The 17,173-nt window shown below is 48.6% G+C and overlaps 1 protein-coding gene across 3 annotated transcripts in view; it reads left to right on the forward strand.

Moving 5' to 3' along the window:
• Positions 1-15,321: 15,321 nt before the first annotated feature.
• Positions 15,322-17,173, forward strand: part of Atp6v1c2 (ATPase H+ transporting V1 subunit C2) — a 50,088-nt gene continuing 48,236 nt past the window's right edge. For 2 of the 3 annotated variants that reach the window (XM_042680741.1, XM_042680739.1), the window contains exons 1-2: positions 15,325-15,403; positions 16,694-16,873. In XM_042680741.1, the coding sequence (XP_042536675.1) occupies positions 16,745-16,873 (129 nt within the window). In that variant the 5' untranslated portion in view covers positions 15,325-15,403; positions 16,694-16,744. Of the gene's footprint in view, positions 15,404-16,693; positions 16,874-17,173 lie in introns of all 3 variants that reach the window. The other variant, XM_042680740.1, reaches the window with a different exon arrangement.

The raw sequence follows: 17,173 nt of genomic DNA on the forward strand, positions 1-17,173 counted from the left end.
GAAGAGCTGAGGGGCAGCGCCCAGGCCCAGAGTTCAGGCCCCACGACTGCCAAAAAGAAAAAGGAAAAAGAAAAGAAATCCTAGCTGGCATAGTGGAGTATGCCTGCAATCCCAGCATTTGGGAAGCTCTAAGCAGGCTAGCCTGTGCCCCATACCAAGACTTTGTCTCAAGGAAAGAAAGAAAAAGAACTCCGAGAACTCAATAAAGAGAAAGCAAACAACCCAATAAAATATATACTAGTGTATGCATAACCAATAAACACATGAAAATGTCCTCTGACGATTAGTCATCAGGAAAATACGAACTGTCAATACGCACATATGTGCACGGTAGATGCTCTGCTCGGGTGGGATGGAATTGGAGAAAGGGGGTGCAGCGTGGAAAATTCCCACCTGCTTCATGTCAAAATGTTCTAAATGTCAGCGGCCCAGGGCTGGGCATGCGCACTGTACGTGGGCATGCGTACAGATGGGTAGAGGTGGCCGGGCTGTGACATCCAAGGGGCCCTTTGCTTGTAGGCAGCAAGGTCTTCTCCAGAGTGAAGGCTGGGATACGTGACAAAGGACCCTAGGGGACAGCGGTGGTGAAAGGGTCACACACCCCTGTCCTGTTAAATGAAGACTACAGGAGACCTCTATACCGTTTGTTCTCGTTAGTGTGTGTGCTGGGATCAAACCTAGGGCTTAGCTAAGTGCAGTGACACATACCTGTTGTGCCAGCACTCAGTGGGCCAGCTTGGCCTAGGTAGAGAAACTGTCCAAAAACACAAAGAAACAAATAATCATTAATAATAACAACAACAATAATAACAGGGCCATAGGAAGACTGTGACTCACACCTGTAATCCCAGACATTTCAGGAGGTTAAGATCTGAGGATCTTAGTTGAAAGCCAGCCTAGAGAAGAGAAATTCAAGAGACTGTCATTTCCAATTAAGCAGCAAAAAGCCAGCAGTGGAGGTAACGGCTCAAGTGGTAGAGCACCAGCTTGCAAGAATGCAAGACCTTAGCCGGGCGCTGGTGGCTCACGCCTGTAATCCTAGTTGCTCAGGAGGCTGAGATCTGAGGATCGCGGTTCAAAGCCAGCCTGGGCAGGAGGGACCATGAGACTCCTATCTCCAATAAAACCACCAGAAAACCGGAAGTGGTGCTGTAGCTCAAGTGGTAGAGCGCTTGCCTTGAGCTGAAGAGCTGAGGGACAGCGCCCAAGCCCAGAGTTCAAGCCCCACGATCGACCAAAAAAAAAAAAAAAAGAATGCAAGACCTTGAGTCCCCCCCTCCACACACAGTGCCTCATTCATACTAGGCAAGCATTCTACCATTGAGGTAAACCTCAGCCTCAGGAGGTCATTGTTCTAGATGAGGTTCCTACACTGGACAGAGCCAGGTGCTGGTGGCTCACACCTGTAATCCTAGCTACTCAGGAGGCTGAGATTTGAGGATCATGGTTCAAAGCCAGCCTTGGCAGGAAGGTCTGTGAAACTCTTCAATTAACCACCAGAAAACTGGAAGCAGAGCTATGGCTCAAAGTGGTGAGCATTAGCTTTGAGCAAAAGAGCTGAGGAACAGCTCCCAGGCCCAGAGTTCAAGCCCACGACTGACAGGAAAAAGAAAAAAAAAAAAAAAAACAGGATAAAATTCCAAATGGCGTGACCCAGGCTAATGTTCCTTATTACCAAGCTGAGATGCAAGCTCACAGACACAGAGAAAAAGGGAAGAAATAACAGACATGTGGGAAGCAGGAAGATGTCCTGTTTGGGAACACCTGCTCCCCATTCTAGACTTGAAAATAAAAACAATTAGGAACTTTAAACTCAGTCTGGGGGCATGGTTCAAATGGTAGATTGTCTAGCATGTGCCAAACCCCAGGTTCAATCACCAATGTGCCAGAAATCTTCAAACTTGATTATGATTTCACTTTTTTTAAGTCACTTTATTTGGCTTATTTTGCCAGTGCTGGTGATTGAACTCAAGACCTTGAACAGGCTAAACCAATATTCTAACATGAAATTTTCTTTTTTTCTCTCTCTCTCTCAAGGCTGGCTCTACTACTTGAGCTACACCTCTACTTCTGGCTGCTTGATGGGTAATTGGAGATAAAGAGTCTCACAGACTTTCTTGCTCAAGCTGACTTTGAACTGCGATCCTCAGATCTCAGCCTCCTGAGTAGCTAGGATGACAGGCGTGAGCCGCCAGCACCTGGCAAACTTTGTCGGGTGACGGGAGTTATCTATTTACTGCCTCTCCTAGCTGGTGAGTCCCTTGTCTTTTTGGTAACTCAGTTCCCACTGCCTCTAACAGTACTGGCCTGGATTAGAAATGCAGGGGAAAAGGAAATGGGCAGCAGTGGGGTGGGGGGTGAGGTCTTACTCCAAGAGTGGAGTCATTGTTCTCTGCGTGGCTTTTCCCAGCTCCAGTGGGCTGCAGGGCAAAGCCAAGAAGAGCTGGTCTAAACATGACCTCTGGGGGCTTTGCCGCCTTCTGCGGATGAGCAGAAGGCGGCACCAGATGCAAGGTCCAGCTAGGCTGCCAGGTTTCAGTCCGGGCTGGGGGAAGCCACAGTGGGAAGGCAGAGGCATTTGGCCACTGCAGGGCAAGGCCGGAGGGCGGGGAGGGCAGCCGGTTGTGGTGAGCCGGCAGATTCTGGAACTCACCATTTCAGAGGTGGAGCAGTTTCAGGTGATGACAAGCTGCAGGTGTGGCCAGGAGAGTGGGCAGCTGGAAGGACAGAGAGAAGGTCTTTGGGAAGAGCACACAGGGCTGTCTTTGGAGACACGGAAGCACCCTTTTTAGGCTGAAGAGAAATAAATATGGCACCAAAGCCAAGTATCGAGGTCCGCCCTGAGCAAGGGGAAATGACTGGAGGAAACCCATGCATTCATTGGCTCGATCCTTTCCCCATGCCTTTATCCATTCGTTCATGTCATTCTTGCTGTTTATGAGCATGGTAAAGCAGCAGCCAGCCACCCTCCCCGGTGGTGTCTGTTCCTACCGTCCTCACACACCCACGCCTGCTCTCGCCCCTTCCCAGGAGGGGCAGAGAAGGCACCGTTGGTAGGAGCCTCAGGGAGGAGTGGGCGCTTCTAAGACAGGTGCCGAGGCATCGTGGTTTGGGGCAGGAGTGAGAGGGAGCCAGGGCCTTCACTCTCCCCCCACAGTAGCACAGGAGAGAACCATGGCAGGAGTGGAAGCACGTGGACGATGCAGGACTCTGCCTATCCTGGAAGGTGGGTGCTTCTGTACTGGGATTTGAACTCAGGACCTACCCCTTGAGGCACACCTCCAGCCCTCTTTGCTGGAGTTGTTTTGCAGATAGGGACTCACTGAGATACGTTCTAACTTTGCCCCAGGCAGCCTTGAACTTCAATCCTTCCAATCTGCCTCCCAAGTAGCTGGGATTACAGGTGTGCACCACCAAGCCTGGTCAGAAACCTCTTTTAAGAAAATGGTGAGGGCCTCATGTGTCCCTCAAAGCAGCCAGCAGTGTCATCCTCCCCAAGGTGCCAGGGTGAGGGGGCGTGGCCTCCGGCCAGGCAGGAGGCTCTCAGGGGAGTGAAAGCACAGGGTGACAGGACCTGCCACGTCCTTGGCTTCTGACCACAAATTTTCTCTGGCTCAGCTGTGGCCAGGCACAGGGCTCCTTCCAGGCGGAACGATCTACAGCAAAAGCCTTTCCAGGGGACACATTCAATGTGGGACACAGTGCTGGCCCTTGGGCCTGGGGATGGTTCAGGAACAGGAGCAGGCCAAGCCTGATTGTCATCAGAGCTGCCTGCAGTCAGGGCCCAGTGAAGGGCCTGGAGCTGGGCTGGGGGTTCCTGAGCAAGGCCCTGCCTCAGCTGCTCACCCCCTCGGTGGCTCTCTCCTCAGGAATTCTGCCTGCTGTGTTGTGATCTAAACAGAGGTGAAGTATTTGGAGAATCTGACATTCCCGACCTTTAAAGTTCCTAATCACAGTGTAGTCACAGAACCTTAGTTCCAGTTACATAGATTTATCAGCTGTTGGTGAAATAATTGCAAATTACTAGGACAATGGATGACACACATTTATCAAAAGATTATTTGACATATTTTGTTCAGTTCTTATGTATGCTGTTCATCAAAATCATGAGAATTCAGTGGTTTGCTTTAGTTTATCTGTGTTCTTTAGTGTAATAAATACAGAGCTGGTGCCAGTGGCTCACTCCTGTAATCTCAGCTACCCAGGAGGCTGAGATCTGAGGATCACAGTTCAAAACCAACCTGGGAAGAAAATTCCATGAGACTTTTATCTCTGATTAACCACAAAAAAAGTCAGAAGTGGAGCTGTGGCTCAAGTGGTAGAGTGCTAGCTGGAGGCACAAAGCTTGTGGACAGTGCCCAGGCCCTGAATTCAAGCCCAAGAGCACACACACACACACACACACACACACACACTCTAATTATGTAGCTTGAACTGGCCTGTAACTTGTTATACAGCCTAGGCTGGCCTCTAGCTCACAATCTTCCTTGGTCTTTCCCTTCTTTTCTTCCCTCTCCTCTCCTTTCCTCTTCCCTCTTCTCCCCTCCCTTCCCCTTCCCTTCCCTCCTCCTTCCTTTTTCTTCCTTTCTTTATTGTCATTCTGGGATTTGAACTCAGGACCTCACTCTTCCTAGGCAGGCACTCTACCACTTGAGTCATATCCCCAGCCCTGACTTTATACTTTATCTATGGCGTCCTTTTAAGTACCATTCTCCTCCCCCCACCCCCTCCCCCGTTTAGTGCTTGTGAGTTTTGCTGTCCATCAAAGAATAACTTTGGGGGGGGGGGAAGGGGGGATGGTCCTGGGGCTGAACTCTGGGCTTGGGCACTGTCCCTGAGCTTCTTTTGCTCAAAGCTAGCACTCTCCCATTTGAACCATAGCACCACTTCCAGCTTTGTTTGTTTGTGTGGTACTAAGGAATCAAACTCAGAGGCTCATGCATGCAAGGCAAGCACTCTACCACTAAGCTATATTCCCAGCCCCACTTTCTTAATTTAAGACCTCAAAAAGATTAATTCCAATACTTTTGCTAAGAGGTTTTTAAAAAATTTTTAATTATATATATATTAAAGATATTGTACAGAGGGGTTACAGTTACTTGAGTAAGGTAATGAGTACATTTCCATTTGAACATTGTTAGCCCCTCCTTTGTTTTTTCCCCTACCATCCCTTCCCTCCCCACCTCCCCACCCATCCCCCAAGTTGTAGAATTTGTTTTTAACAGTGTCTTGTACATCTCATTGTTACAATGGGTCAACCTGTATCCTTGTTTCAGCGTTTTGTTATTTCCGTTCCCCTCCCCAAATTAGAAAAATGTATATACAAGATGCAGGGCACCAGAATCAAATACGTTGAAAACAGGGGTTATATCAATAGAGAGGAACATACGAAGGAAACAAATCACATTTTTTTAAATCATTTCCATTTTGATATTTAGGACTAGGTTTCCTTTGGAGTTCAGTTTTGTGGATGGGGATGGAAGCTCACAAGTTTTACTGTGACTCAGTTTCCCCAGAGAATTGAGGAACAAAGTCCTCTGCTGAGAAGGAGAGGGGAGAAGAGGGTGGGAGGGCAGGAGAGAGGGCACACTTTTTAGGGACTGTGCCAAAGGCTGGACCTGAGTTCCAAGCCACAGACTTAAAGTGAGAAGAATCATTACAGAACTTTCCTCCACGCCAAACACTGGTGGCTCACACGTGTAATCCTAGTTATCAGAAGGTTGATATCAGAGGAGTGTGGTTCAAAGCCAGCCCAGGCAGGAAAGTCTATGACACTCTTATCTCTGATTAACCACTATAAAACCGCAAGAGGAGCTGCGGCTCAAAGTGGTGGAGCCCTTGCCTTGAGCTATAGTGCGAAGGGACAGCGTCCAGGCCCCAAGTTCAAGCCCCATGACTAGAAAAGAAAAAGAAACCAAACTTTCTTTCAGCCGAGGTTGGCATGAAGGAAGACAAGAGTTAGGTTTTACTAGAGTTGGACATTTGCCCGTGCAATAAAGCAAAAACAAATTCAGCTAAGATAACTGAGAGAAGCGTGGAGCATAAGTAACTAAGTGAAGGCTGGAGAGGAGAGGACAGAGAGACAGACAGACAGACAGAGGAAGGAACACGGCTCTGGGGCCTTCTGGAGTAGAAAGATACAGTACTGGAGCAGTTAAGTAGAAACTGGATGTGCTACAGTGGGCGGGGGGATTAAAAATAAAATGTTCTGCTTGCCCCAGAAACCCTCCCCACAAATATATAGAAAAAGAACAGTTTCATGTTTGAACAAGCAAAGCCAGACAGGTATGCAAATGATATGCCAATGAGATGACGGCCAGACCTGGTGCCTAACAGATTAACTCTAGGTCCTGTTTTCAAGGTAAATCTGACTTATGCTCATAAAGAAGGATTTGGTCATTTTAATGCTTTACACGTTTACCTAGCTCAGCTGAAGGTTTCCTGGACATTAGAGCGGCTAGTTGTGTTGGTGAATTGTGGTCCTCTGTGAAAATCAGTGACTGGAAGGAACCGGAGCCCGTCTTCATTGATGTTTCCATTTCACACAGGTGGCTCCTAAGTCCTGGAGAAAAACATTGCTAGGCATTATTGGCATTATTGGCTAGAGACCTGTTTTTCTTTTCTTTTTTAAAAGAAACGGAAACAAGATACTTTTATTTTGTTGCTGTTTTTGTTCTTTTTCTTTTTGCCTTGTTTGTTTATCTGTCTTTGGGAGGGTAAGGGGGACACAGAAATAGAGGGACAAAGAGTGAACAATTGCAGCAGTACTCACTGGACACTATGCAGAAAATGGACTATACAACTTGTGGGTTGGTACAGGAGGGAAAAACTGGGAGGGAGAGAGGGGTGGGGTCACATTGTCCCCCCAAAAATGTACTCATTACCTGACTTATATAACTGTAAGCCCTCTGTGAATCACCTTTATAATAACAATAAAAATTAAATAAAAGCAAGACCAAGATACCTATCAATAGATAAAGAGATTTCTCACAGGGAGAGTGGCAGAGTTTGCAAACACATTTCTGTCTACAAGTACCCTAAGAAAAGGGCCAGGTCTTACCAGGAGCTCATGGCTCCCACTTTTGTAATCCTAGCTACTTTGGAAGGATTGGGGTTCAAGGCCACCCCAGGGAGGCAAATCACATCCAAGCATCTTCTCAAAAGGAAATAGAGGGCTGGGAAGGTGGCTCAGTGGTAGAGCGCTTGCCTTGCATGCATGAGGCCCTGGGTTGGATTCCTCAGCACCACATAAGGAAAAAAAGAAAAAAAGCCAGAAGTGGCGCTGTAGCTCAAGCTTCAGCCTTGAGCTGAAGAGCTGAGGGACAGTGCCCAGACCCAGAGTTCAGGCTCCATGACCTGACCAAAAAAAAAAAAAAGAAGGAAATAGAATAGACCTTATCCCAAAAATAACCAGAAAAAAAAAAACAGGCCTGAAAGCATGGCTCCATAATAAAAGCAGCTGCCTAGCAAGTGTGAGACTGAGACATGGGCGCTAGACAGCTAGGGTTCGAGTTCAGGGGTACTCCTGTTCAGAAGCCTTTCCTCATCTGTGAAGAGAGGCTTCAGACCCTTCTTGAATTCTCATCCCTCTTTCCATGCAGCATTCATAAGCTGTCTGGTGTTTCACATTCATTCCTTTGTGATTTCCAGCCTTTCACTGTTCTGTTCTGTTTGCCACACCTGCTTAGCTTTACCGCAGTCAGAAAATTCTGTGACTACTGCCTATTCTACCATGTGTTGCAGGAACGGTACAAAGGAGAATGTTAAATGAGGGGTTGAAGAGAGGAGCTTGTATGCCTTTGGGCAAATCATGAAGAGCCTCTGGCTTTATTTTCTTCAATGACAAGAACAACAAAAAATGGACAGCTAGGCAGGCTGTAACTCTAGCTAAACAGGAAGCTGAGACTTGTGAATCTCAATTTGAAGCCAGAGTAGGCAGACAAAACCATGGGACTCATCTCCAACTTATCAGCAAAAACCTAGAGGTAGAAGTGTAGCAAAAGTGGTAGAGTGCCAGCATTGAGCAAAAAAGCCAAACAAGTGCAAGAGGCCCTGAGTTTAAGGCCTAGTACTGGTACAGATGTGAATGTGAACTCTCTCTCTCTCTCTCTCTCTCTCTCTCTCTCTCACACACACACACAAACACACACACACACACACACACAGTTGACAATCATCATAATGGCTGGCCTAAAACTTACAAGGATTTTTGCTGAAAGAGAAAATTTCAGTTCCTAGGAGGGGGAAAAAAGAATGCTTTTTCAAGGCATGACTGTAGTATGTTAAGAACATCTGGGAAAGCAGGAAAGTGAGAAGCTGGGGGGAGAGGGCAGGGGAGGATTCAGGCTCAGGCGATCTTTCTAGAAGTGCGCTGTTCTCTATTGTCTGTAGGACAGGCCCGAAAAGCAGGCCAGAATTGTGTTCTTTATTCGGGTGGGAAACCTGAACCGCCACACCATTAAGCAGCTTATCCCATGGTCTGATTTCAAGGCCTAATCTGTTTCTGCTCCTCCGGATGGACTCTTCCCTCCCACAGTGCGGCTTCTCTAGAAAACCTTCCCTGCATTCTTCCCAGCAAAACCCAGCAAAACCTGGAGTCATCCATCCACGCAGTGGCAGGCAATTATGTCTGTGTTATGGAAAGCTCGTTCTCTGATGGCTATTTGGATGAGGAAATAAAGAAGCCTGCAGATGTGCCATCTGGGAGTGGCCAGAAAACAACACACCCACCAGGCCAGCCTCGTCCTTCTGGTTCTCAAACCTGAAGGGACTGTTCCATCTTGCAAAGGCTGCACGTGGCTCAACGCGCCATCAGAGCCAGCTGCAGAAACATTTTGGGAATAACTCACCTAAGCCACCCAAGCCAGATTCATAACAAAGCATGAGACGATTCCATGTGGATGGCATTTGCTTCCTAGCCTTTCTTCCCCGGAAGAGACAGTGTTCCTCATGCCCTGAGCTCTCAATTTTTCACAATCTGGAGAGCAATTGTATGTTGCTTTGTATTATCTCATTTTATTTTGACAGGTCTGGGAATTTTGTGTGTGCATATGTGTTGCATGTATGTCAGCACTTGGATTTGAATTTAGGGCCTCATGCCCTGCCTTAGCTTTTGCCCTCAAAACTGCCATTTTACCATTTGAGCCACATCTCCACTTCCAGCATTTTGCTGGTTAATTGGAGATAAGAGTCTGTCAGATTTGTCTGCCCTGGGTAGCTCTGAACTCGATCTTCAGATCTCAGCCTCCTGGGTAGCTAGGTTTATAGGCATGAGCTACCAGGTGCCTGGCTTGGAAACTGACTTCCAGACCTCATACTGGCTAGGCTAGCACACTATCAGTTGCGCTATGCCTCTAGTTAAATAACAGTGGCACCAGGAACCAGTTCATATTCAGCGATCAAAAAGGTGTGCTATTACTCTGGTACTATGAAAGTTTGTTTTCTTTAGTTTTGGTTTGAGTTGTTGCCAGTACTGGGACTTGAATTCAAGGCTTGAGTGGTCTCAGCTTTTTCCCCACAAGACTGGTGCTCTACCATTTGAGCCACAGTTCCACTTCTAGCTTTTTGCTGGTTAAGAGATGAGTCCCTAGGATTTGTCTCCCCAGCCTAGCTTTTTTTTTTGGTTGGTGGTTTTATTTTGGGGGGGGGGGTCTAGTCGTGGGGCCTGAACTCAGCCTGGGCGCTGTCCCTCAGCTCTTCAGCTCAAGGCTAGCACTCTACCACTTGAGCCACAGCACCACTTTTGGCTTTTTTTTTCTGCTTATGTGGTGCTGAGGAATCCAGGGCCTCATGGATGCAAGGCAAGCGCTCTACCACTGAGCCACCTTTCCAGCCCCCCACCCCCTACCCTAGCTTTGAACTGATCCTCCAATGTCAGCCTCTTGAGTAGCTAGGGTAATAGACATGAGCCACTGCTGCCAGGCTACTCTTGGTATTATTTTCAAAGCTGTGAGTACTGTACATAAAACTTCTAATCTTTCAGCAGTACATTTCAGAGACTCTGGGAATAGAAAATGTCTTGTTTAATGCTGCTTCAGGTAACATACGGAAGACAAGCACCTTTCCATAGAAGGCTAAGTTATATTCTCCTGAACACAAGGAGAGCAGGCGCCACAACTTTTGGTGAATTTCTTCCTGTTTCTCTGTGTTAGAATTTGATCATACTTACAGAGGATATGAGAGAAAATTCTATGTCAGTGCATATGTAACTGCCCTTGAGAACTACAAGTCAAAAACCCTTGAATAAGGTATTCATTCTGTCTCTGTCTCTGTCTCTCTCTCTGTCTCTGTGTCTCTCTGTCTCTGTCTCTGTTATTCAACAAGGTGTCTTTATTTGGCTTTGAAATCTGACTCAAGTTCTGGGATATGATAAATTACTGATGATATTGAATAATCCTTCACTGATAAGATATGTTGGAAGTTGTAGTATGCACACCTGTAGTTCTAACAGTTCAGAGGCTGAAACAGGAGGATCTTGAGTTCCAGCATTGCCTGGGCTACAAAAAGAGAGCCTGTCTCAAAAAAACAAAACAGAAAAAAATGTGCATTCTATCAGTTTAATCCCTAAAGGTAATCAACAACAAATCAAACTGAATTAATGAAAAAATATGACTATATTAATAACAAAATAGGGAAATAGTTTGGCATGTCCACAAAACACTAAGTATAAAGTTGAAACATCACCTAGAATGTGTATATTCATCTCCAAGAAGAGTACAGAAGTATATGTTCATACAAATTTCACACAGCATCATTCATACTTGCAGTGACAACTAAGGGCATAAGATTTCTTTTGGGAGCTGGGTGCTGGTGGCTCATACCTATAATCCTACCTACTTGGGATGAGATCTGACAATCAAGGTTCAAAGCCAATACAGGCAGGAAAGTCTGTGAGACTCTTGTCTCCAATTAATTACCAAAGAACTGGAAGTAGAGCTGTGGATCAAGTTAGAGAGTCCCAGCCTTGAGCAAAAATGCTCAGGGACAGCACCCAGGCCCTGAATTCAAGTCTACTGGCACACACACACACACAAAAGAAGTCAAATTGTTATGTGAATTACATGCCAATAATATCTTTTTTTTTTTTGTTGGTCGTGGGGCTTGAACTCTGGGCCTGGGCGCTATCCCTCAGCTCTTCAGCTCAAGGCGAGCACTCTACCACTTGAGCTACAGCGCCACTTCCAGTTTTCTGGTGGTTTACTGGAGATAGGAGTCTCACAGTCTCTCCTGCCCGGGCTGGATTTGAACCGCGATCCTCAGATCTCAGCCTCCTGAGTAGCTAGGATTACAGGCGTGAGCCACCAGCGCCCGGCAATAATATCATTTTTAAAAAGTGATCAACAGCAACAGAATGCCATACTTTATGTTTAATATATAAAATCTTAGCCAGGCAAAAGGTCCACGTGTATGTGTATTCATTAAAACGAACAAAGACAGTTTGAATGTGACAATGGTGACTCTGAGACTGTAGGATTACAGTTGTACTTTCTTCTTTATATTTCTATGTTCTACACATTCTTTATAATAAGCATAGAATTACCTTTATGAGGAAGGAAATAGGTTATATGGGAAAAGTCAAACTACCGCTACAAGCAACAGACACCATCCATGATAAGCTTAGAAATTTACCAAGAAATTTAATATGTGAAATATCAGAATGAATTTAGATATTGAGTAGGAAGATAGAGAAGACAAGGAACACTGTAGGTCCTCACTGTTCATTGGATGTCTAAAGTTACTTACTTTTAACTTAATTATTATTATTTTTGTAGGTCATGGGTCTTGAACTTTGGGCCTGGGCACTGTCCCTGAGCTCTTCAGCTCAAGGCTAGGGCTCTACCCCTTGAGCAACAGTGCCACTTCTGGCTTTTGGGTGGTTAATTGGAGATAAAAGTCTTATCGACTTTCCTGCCTGGGCTGGCTTTGAGCCACGATCCTCAGATCTCAGCCTTCTGAGGAGCAAAGATTACAGGCATGAGCCACTGGAACCCAGCAAGTCTTTTAATTTTAATTAGTTAATTGATTAATTAGTTGGTTGATTTGTGTGTGTGGGGGGGGTTTGTGTGTTGATACTGAGGCTTGCACCCTCTCTTAGCTTTTTCTTTTTGGTCAAGACTGGCATTCTACCAATTGAGCCACAGCTCTATTTCTGGCTGTTTGTTGGTAAGTTTAAGATAAGAGTCTGGCTTTGAACCAGGATTCTCAGATCTCAGCCTCCTGAGTAGCTAAGATTATAGATTACAGGTGTGAGCCACTGGCTCTGGGCTGGCTGGTTGGTTTTGAAATAAGGACTTACTATGTAGCTCAGGCCGGTTGGTCTCAAACTTGCAATGCTCTTGCTTCTGCCTCCAAGTGCTTGGGATTACAGACCTAGACCACCATACTCAGAATGGCTTTTTATTGTTATTTTTATTTTTTACAGTGCTAGGAATAAAAGTCAGGGCCTCACATACGTGAGTTAATACTATACCATTAAGGTATACTTTCATTTACTGAAACAAACTAGTTAGAAACACCTAGGTTTCTAGAAAGAATGGAGCCCATAAGCAAAGCCAGAGGTATTTTTAAATGTGTTGTCCAGTTTTGGAAAAGCTAGTTCAATGGTCTGAAGTCTGAAGGGTGGAAGTATGTTTAGTGAAAGGTACTGCATGGGTTCTCATGAGCCATGACCAGTCCTACAAGCTTGCTGGACATAAGCCCAGCCATTAATCAGTTGATTCTGAGCAATTCACAAACTCCTGTGGGCATTTCTTTTTTTAAATACTGGCACTGGGCCTTGACCTCAGGACCTTGGCATTGTCTCTTAGCCTTTTCCCTCAAGGCTGGTGCTCTACCACTTGAGCCATACTTCCACTTCCAACTTTTTCTGGTTAGTTGGAGAGCAGAATCTCTCATATTTATCTGCCAGGGATGGCTTTGAACCATGATCCTGAGATTGCAGCCTCCTAAGTAGCTAGGATTACAGGCCTGAGACACTGGGTCTGGCTCCTGTCAGCCTCTTTATCCTCATTCGTAAGTGAGATCTGGCCCCAGCACTATCACGCTGTTTGAGTGGTCTCAGATAGGTTGAAACCACTCTAGACTAAAGCCCAAGCCAGCTGCTCTGTCCCTGGAATAGCCACTAACCTCTTGTGCACATTGTTTCTCCATCCCTGGGTTTCAGGTGTCTTCCCTCAGGAGGTGTTGCAAGGACTGACTAATAACACTAGTTTCTCAACAACCACAGTGCCAGGCACAGGTGCAGGGAGTTCCACATCCACAACAGATTATCCACGTAATCATCACCCAACCTGAAAGCCACCTTGGTGTCCTGGGTCAATGCTTCCTGTTTTGCTGATAATGTGGTCACAGCTGAAGTCTCAGATCTTGTCAGACACTTCCTCAAGGATGGGAAAGATGTATAAGAATAGGTCCAAGCCGGGCGCTGGTGGCTCACGCTTGTAATCCTAGCTACTCAGGAGGCTGAGATCTGAGGATTGCGGTTCAAAGCCAGCCCGGGCAGGAGAGACCGTGAGACTCCTATCTCCAATAAACCACCAGAAAACCGGAAGTGGCGCTGTAGCTCAAGTGGTAGAGCGCTCGCCTTGAGCTGAAGAGCTGAGGGACAGTGCCCAGGCCCAGAGTTCAAGCCCCATGGCCGACAAAAAAAAAAAAAGAATAGGTCCAGCAAGGCCCAATGGTTCATGCCTGTAATCCTAGCTACGCAAGAGCCTCAGATCTGAGGATGGCAGTTCTAGGCCAGCCGAGGCAGGGAAGTCCATGGAGATTACTCTAAAGCTTCTTCTTGTAACTCACAGAAAATAAAATTTCAGTGTTTTTGTTTCTTTTTGTCTTATTTATTATTATTATATTATGATTGATGCTTGGCTTCTGCTCTTGGTGGAGGTGTTACCACTTAAGCCACACCTTCAGTCCAGCTTTTTTGCTGGTTAATTGGGGATAGAGACTCTTGAACTTTTCTGCTAGGGCTGACTTCCAACAGGAGACCCTCAGATCTCAACTCTCCTGAGTAGCGAGGATTAAAGGCATGAGCCATAGTCAGCCGTGCCTTCCTCAGCCTAATAAATTTGGTTAATTTAAAAAATACTAGGGGCTGGGAAGGTGGCTCAGTGGTAGAGTGCTTGCCTTGCATGCCTGAGGCCCTGGGTTCAATTCCTCAGCACCACATAAGCAAAAAGAAAAAAGCCGGAAGTGGTGCTGTGGCTCAAGTGATAGAGTGCTAGCCTTGAGCTGAAGAGCTGAGGGACAGCGCCCAGGCCCCACGACCGGACCCAAAATAAATAAATAAAAATTAAAAAAAATAAAAAATACTAGTTTTGTCTTGCTGACATTCACACGTTACTTTCTGAGGTTTCCTCTTCCTGATCGATGTCAAACAATGCAGGAACTCACACCGTAATCCTAGGGTTTATTTACTTCCATTTAGTTATTTATTTTTGCAGTGCTGGGGAATGGAACCCAAAGATGAATTTAAGGCCGTGCTGGTTTGGCTTCACCAGCCACAATGAAATCCCCTCCTTTTTTCCTTCTTTTCTCTTCTTTTCTTTTCCTCTCTTTTCTTTTCGTGGTGTTGGGGATAGAGCTTAGGATTTTGCATTTGCTATGCAAGAACTCTAACACCATACATTACGCTTCTTCACATACCAGCGATCTGGAAGGTGGGTGGGTGAGGAGGCCCCCATACACCAGCGGTGGCAGGGGCGAGGCGGGGTCCCCCCGCAGCAGCGGTGGCAGGGGCGAGGCGGGGTTCCCCCCCCGCAGCAGCGGTGGCAGGGGCGAGGCGGGGACCCCCGCAGCAGCGGTGGCAGGGGCGAGGCGGGGACCCCCGCAGCAGCGGTGGCAGGGGCGAGGCGGGGTCCGGGGCAGCCGGGCAGCCGGGCGCCTCCGCCCACGGGACGGACCGGAGCGGCTCCTCTCTCCGCGTGAGTCCCCGGCACCTGCGCACCTGTTGCGCGGCGTTCCCGGCTCGGCCCGGCCCGGAGCCCCAGCCTCGGAAACACCCCGGCACCCCGGAGGGAGCAGGTGACGGGGGGGGGGGGCACCGAGGGGCGGGGGGCTGCGGACGCAGGCCCGGGGGTGCCGAGCCCCAATCCTTCCCCGCGCCAGCCGCGCTCAGTCGCCTCGGCTCGCCGTGAGCTCGGCTCAACCGCGGGGCGGCCCCCCCGAGCACGTGCGGGGACCCCCGCGCCCCGGGGCGGCGGGCGGCCGGTATGCAAATATCCGGGGGGTCCGCCTCCCGCAACCCCAACCCGCGTTACTGAAGACGGGGCGGGGCGCGGGCCGAAGCCGCCGCCTCCCGGAGCCGCAGCCGGCCGGCCGTGCGCTCGGGCCGGTGCCGCCGCCCGCGTCCCCGCCGATCGCCCGCAGCCCCGACGGCGACCCCGGTGAGGACGCGCGCCGGCCGGGGTGGGGACAGGCTCGGAGGCCTTGGCCAGGGGGCGCAGCCCGGCGACCCGTCCGGGGCCCCGCGCGCGCCCGCGCAGCCCGGCCCGCAAGTCCCCCGCGCGTGGGAAGCCGGGGGGGGGGGGTGGCTGGTGGCGTCCCGGAGCAGCGGGGGGTGGGTGGCGGCTGGACCCCCGGCCATCGGCGGAGCTCGGGCAGTGCGGGCTGGGGATCTCAGCGTGGACTGGGGCCGGGAGGCAGAGAGAGGGAAAAGTTAAAAGTTACCCGGGGTGGAGGTGGGGGGGTCTCTTGCTGTTCTGAGGTTATTGACCTGTCCTCCCTCCCCCAGACGTGGGGAGCACTGGGGGGGGGGGTCAGCGGACCCGGGGAAGAGCGTGGGGAAGGCGGGTGTACCCTCCCCTGAAGGAGCAGAACAGACCCACGTTTCCAGGCCCGGCATGGCACCGAAACTGCGGCCAGCCCTAGAATCACCCAGCCAGAGACGCGGTTCCTCCCCCAGGGCAGATTTCCTGGCCTGCTCCCCTCCCTACTTTCTGGTCATTTTTAGGTTTTTTGTTTTAAAGAAGAGATCTTCTAAGATCTATTGGTGAGGGGGGAGGGGGGGAGGAAGCGCATCAGTACTGGGACTTGAACTCAGGGCCTGGGGGCTGACTCTTAGCTTTTTTCACTCAAGATTAGTCCTGTTACTTGAGCCACACCCCCCTTGCAGCTTTTTGGTAGATAATTGGAGATAACAGTCTCATGGACTTTTTTTTTGGTCGGTCGTGGGGCTTGAACTCTGGGCCTGGGCGCTGTCCCTCAGCTCTTCAGCTCAAGGCGAGCACTCTACTACTTGAGCCACAGCACCACTTCGGTTTTCTAGTGGTTTTTTGGAGATAAGAGTCTCACAGATTTTCCTGCCCTGGCTGGCTTTGAACCACGATCCTCAGATCTCAGTCTCCTGAGTAGCTAGGATTACAGGTGTGAGCCACCGGTGCCTGGCTAATGCAAGTCCACATTTTATGGTGATCCACAAAAAGTGTGGGATTCGTACAAGGTGAATGTAAAGAAGCAGCACCTCCTCCAAGCAGAGCCACCCCAAGGGCTGGAGGGTCCCTCCCCCCCACCACCAGGGGGCTCCTCCCAAGGAGATCAGCAGATGATAATGATATTTGGAGTGCTGGAATCTGAAGGAAACTGGAAAGTCAGAGACCCGGAATGAGAAACAGGAAAAGTGACAGATCCTGGAGCGGATTAGTTGTGAAGGCCAGAAACCATCTGACACATCTCTCCTCCCGTTTCTGTTTGTGTACAGTTTGCCTTGGTGGTGGCCTGGTGAGTGGGTACCAGAAAGACGGGAAACATGTCCGAGTTCTGGTTAATTTCAGCCCCAGGTGATAAGGAAAATTTACAAGCTTTGGAGAGGATGAATACTGTCACTTCCAAATCCAACCTGTCCTACAACACAAAGTTTGCTATTCCTGACTTCAAGGTAAGATTCCTGGAGAAGAGGACAGAAATGTAGGCTGTTTGGGGGGAGGGGTTGAGGGAGGACAGAGATTGCTGCCCCAGGAAATGGCCTCTGGGAAATTGGAGAAAACAATAATAGTGCAAAGGCCGGAATGCTAAGCACCAGCCTGAGCCGGAAGATGGACACAGAGGTGATGGGCTGTCACTACAATGGGATGTCACCATTTAGTTCCTATTGCGGCACATAGGCACTTAAAGCCACAGGAAAGGAGTGGACTGCAGGCCAAAACAGCGGAAGGCACTATGCAAATTTAGGCCTTTG

Source organism: Dipodomys spectabilis, unplaced genomic scaffold, assembly GCF_019054845.1.
Source record: "Dipodomys spectabilis isolate Male_0828 unplaced genomic scaffold, ASM1905484v1 ptg000066l, whole genome shotgun sequence".
Taxonomy (NCBI): domain Eukaryota; kingdom Metazoa; phylum Chordata; class Mammalia; order Rodentia; family Heteromyidae; genus Dipodomys; species Dipodomys spectabilis.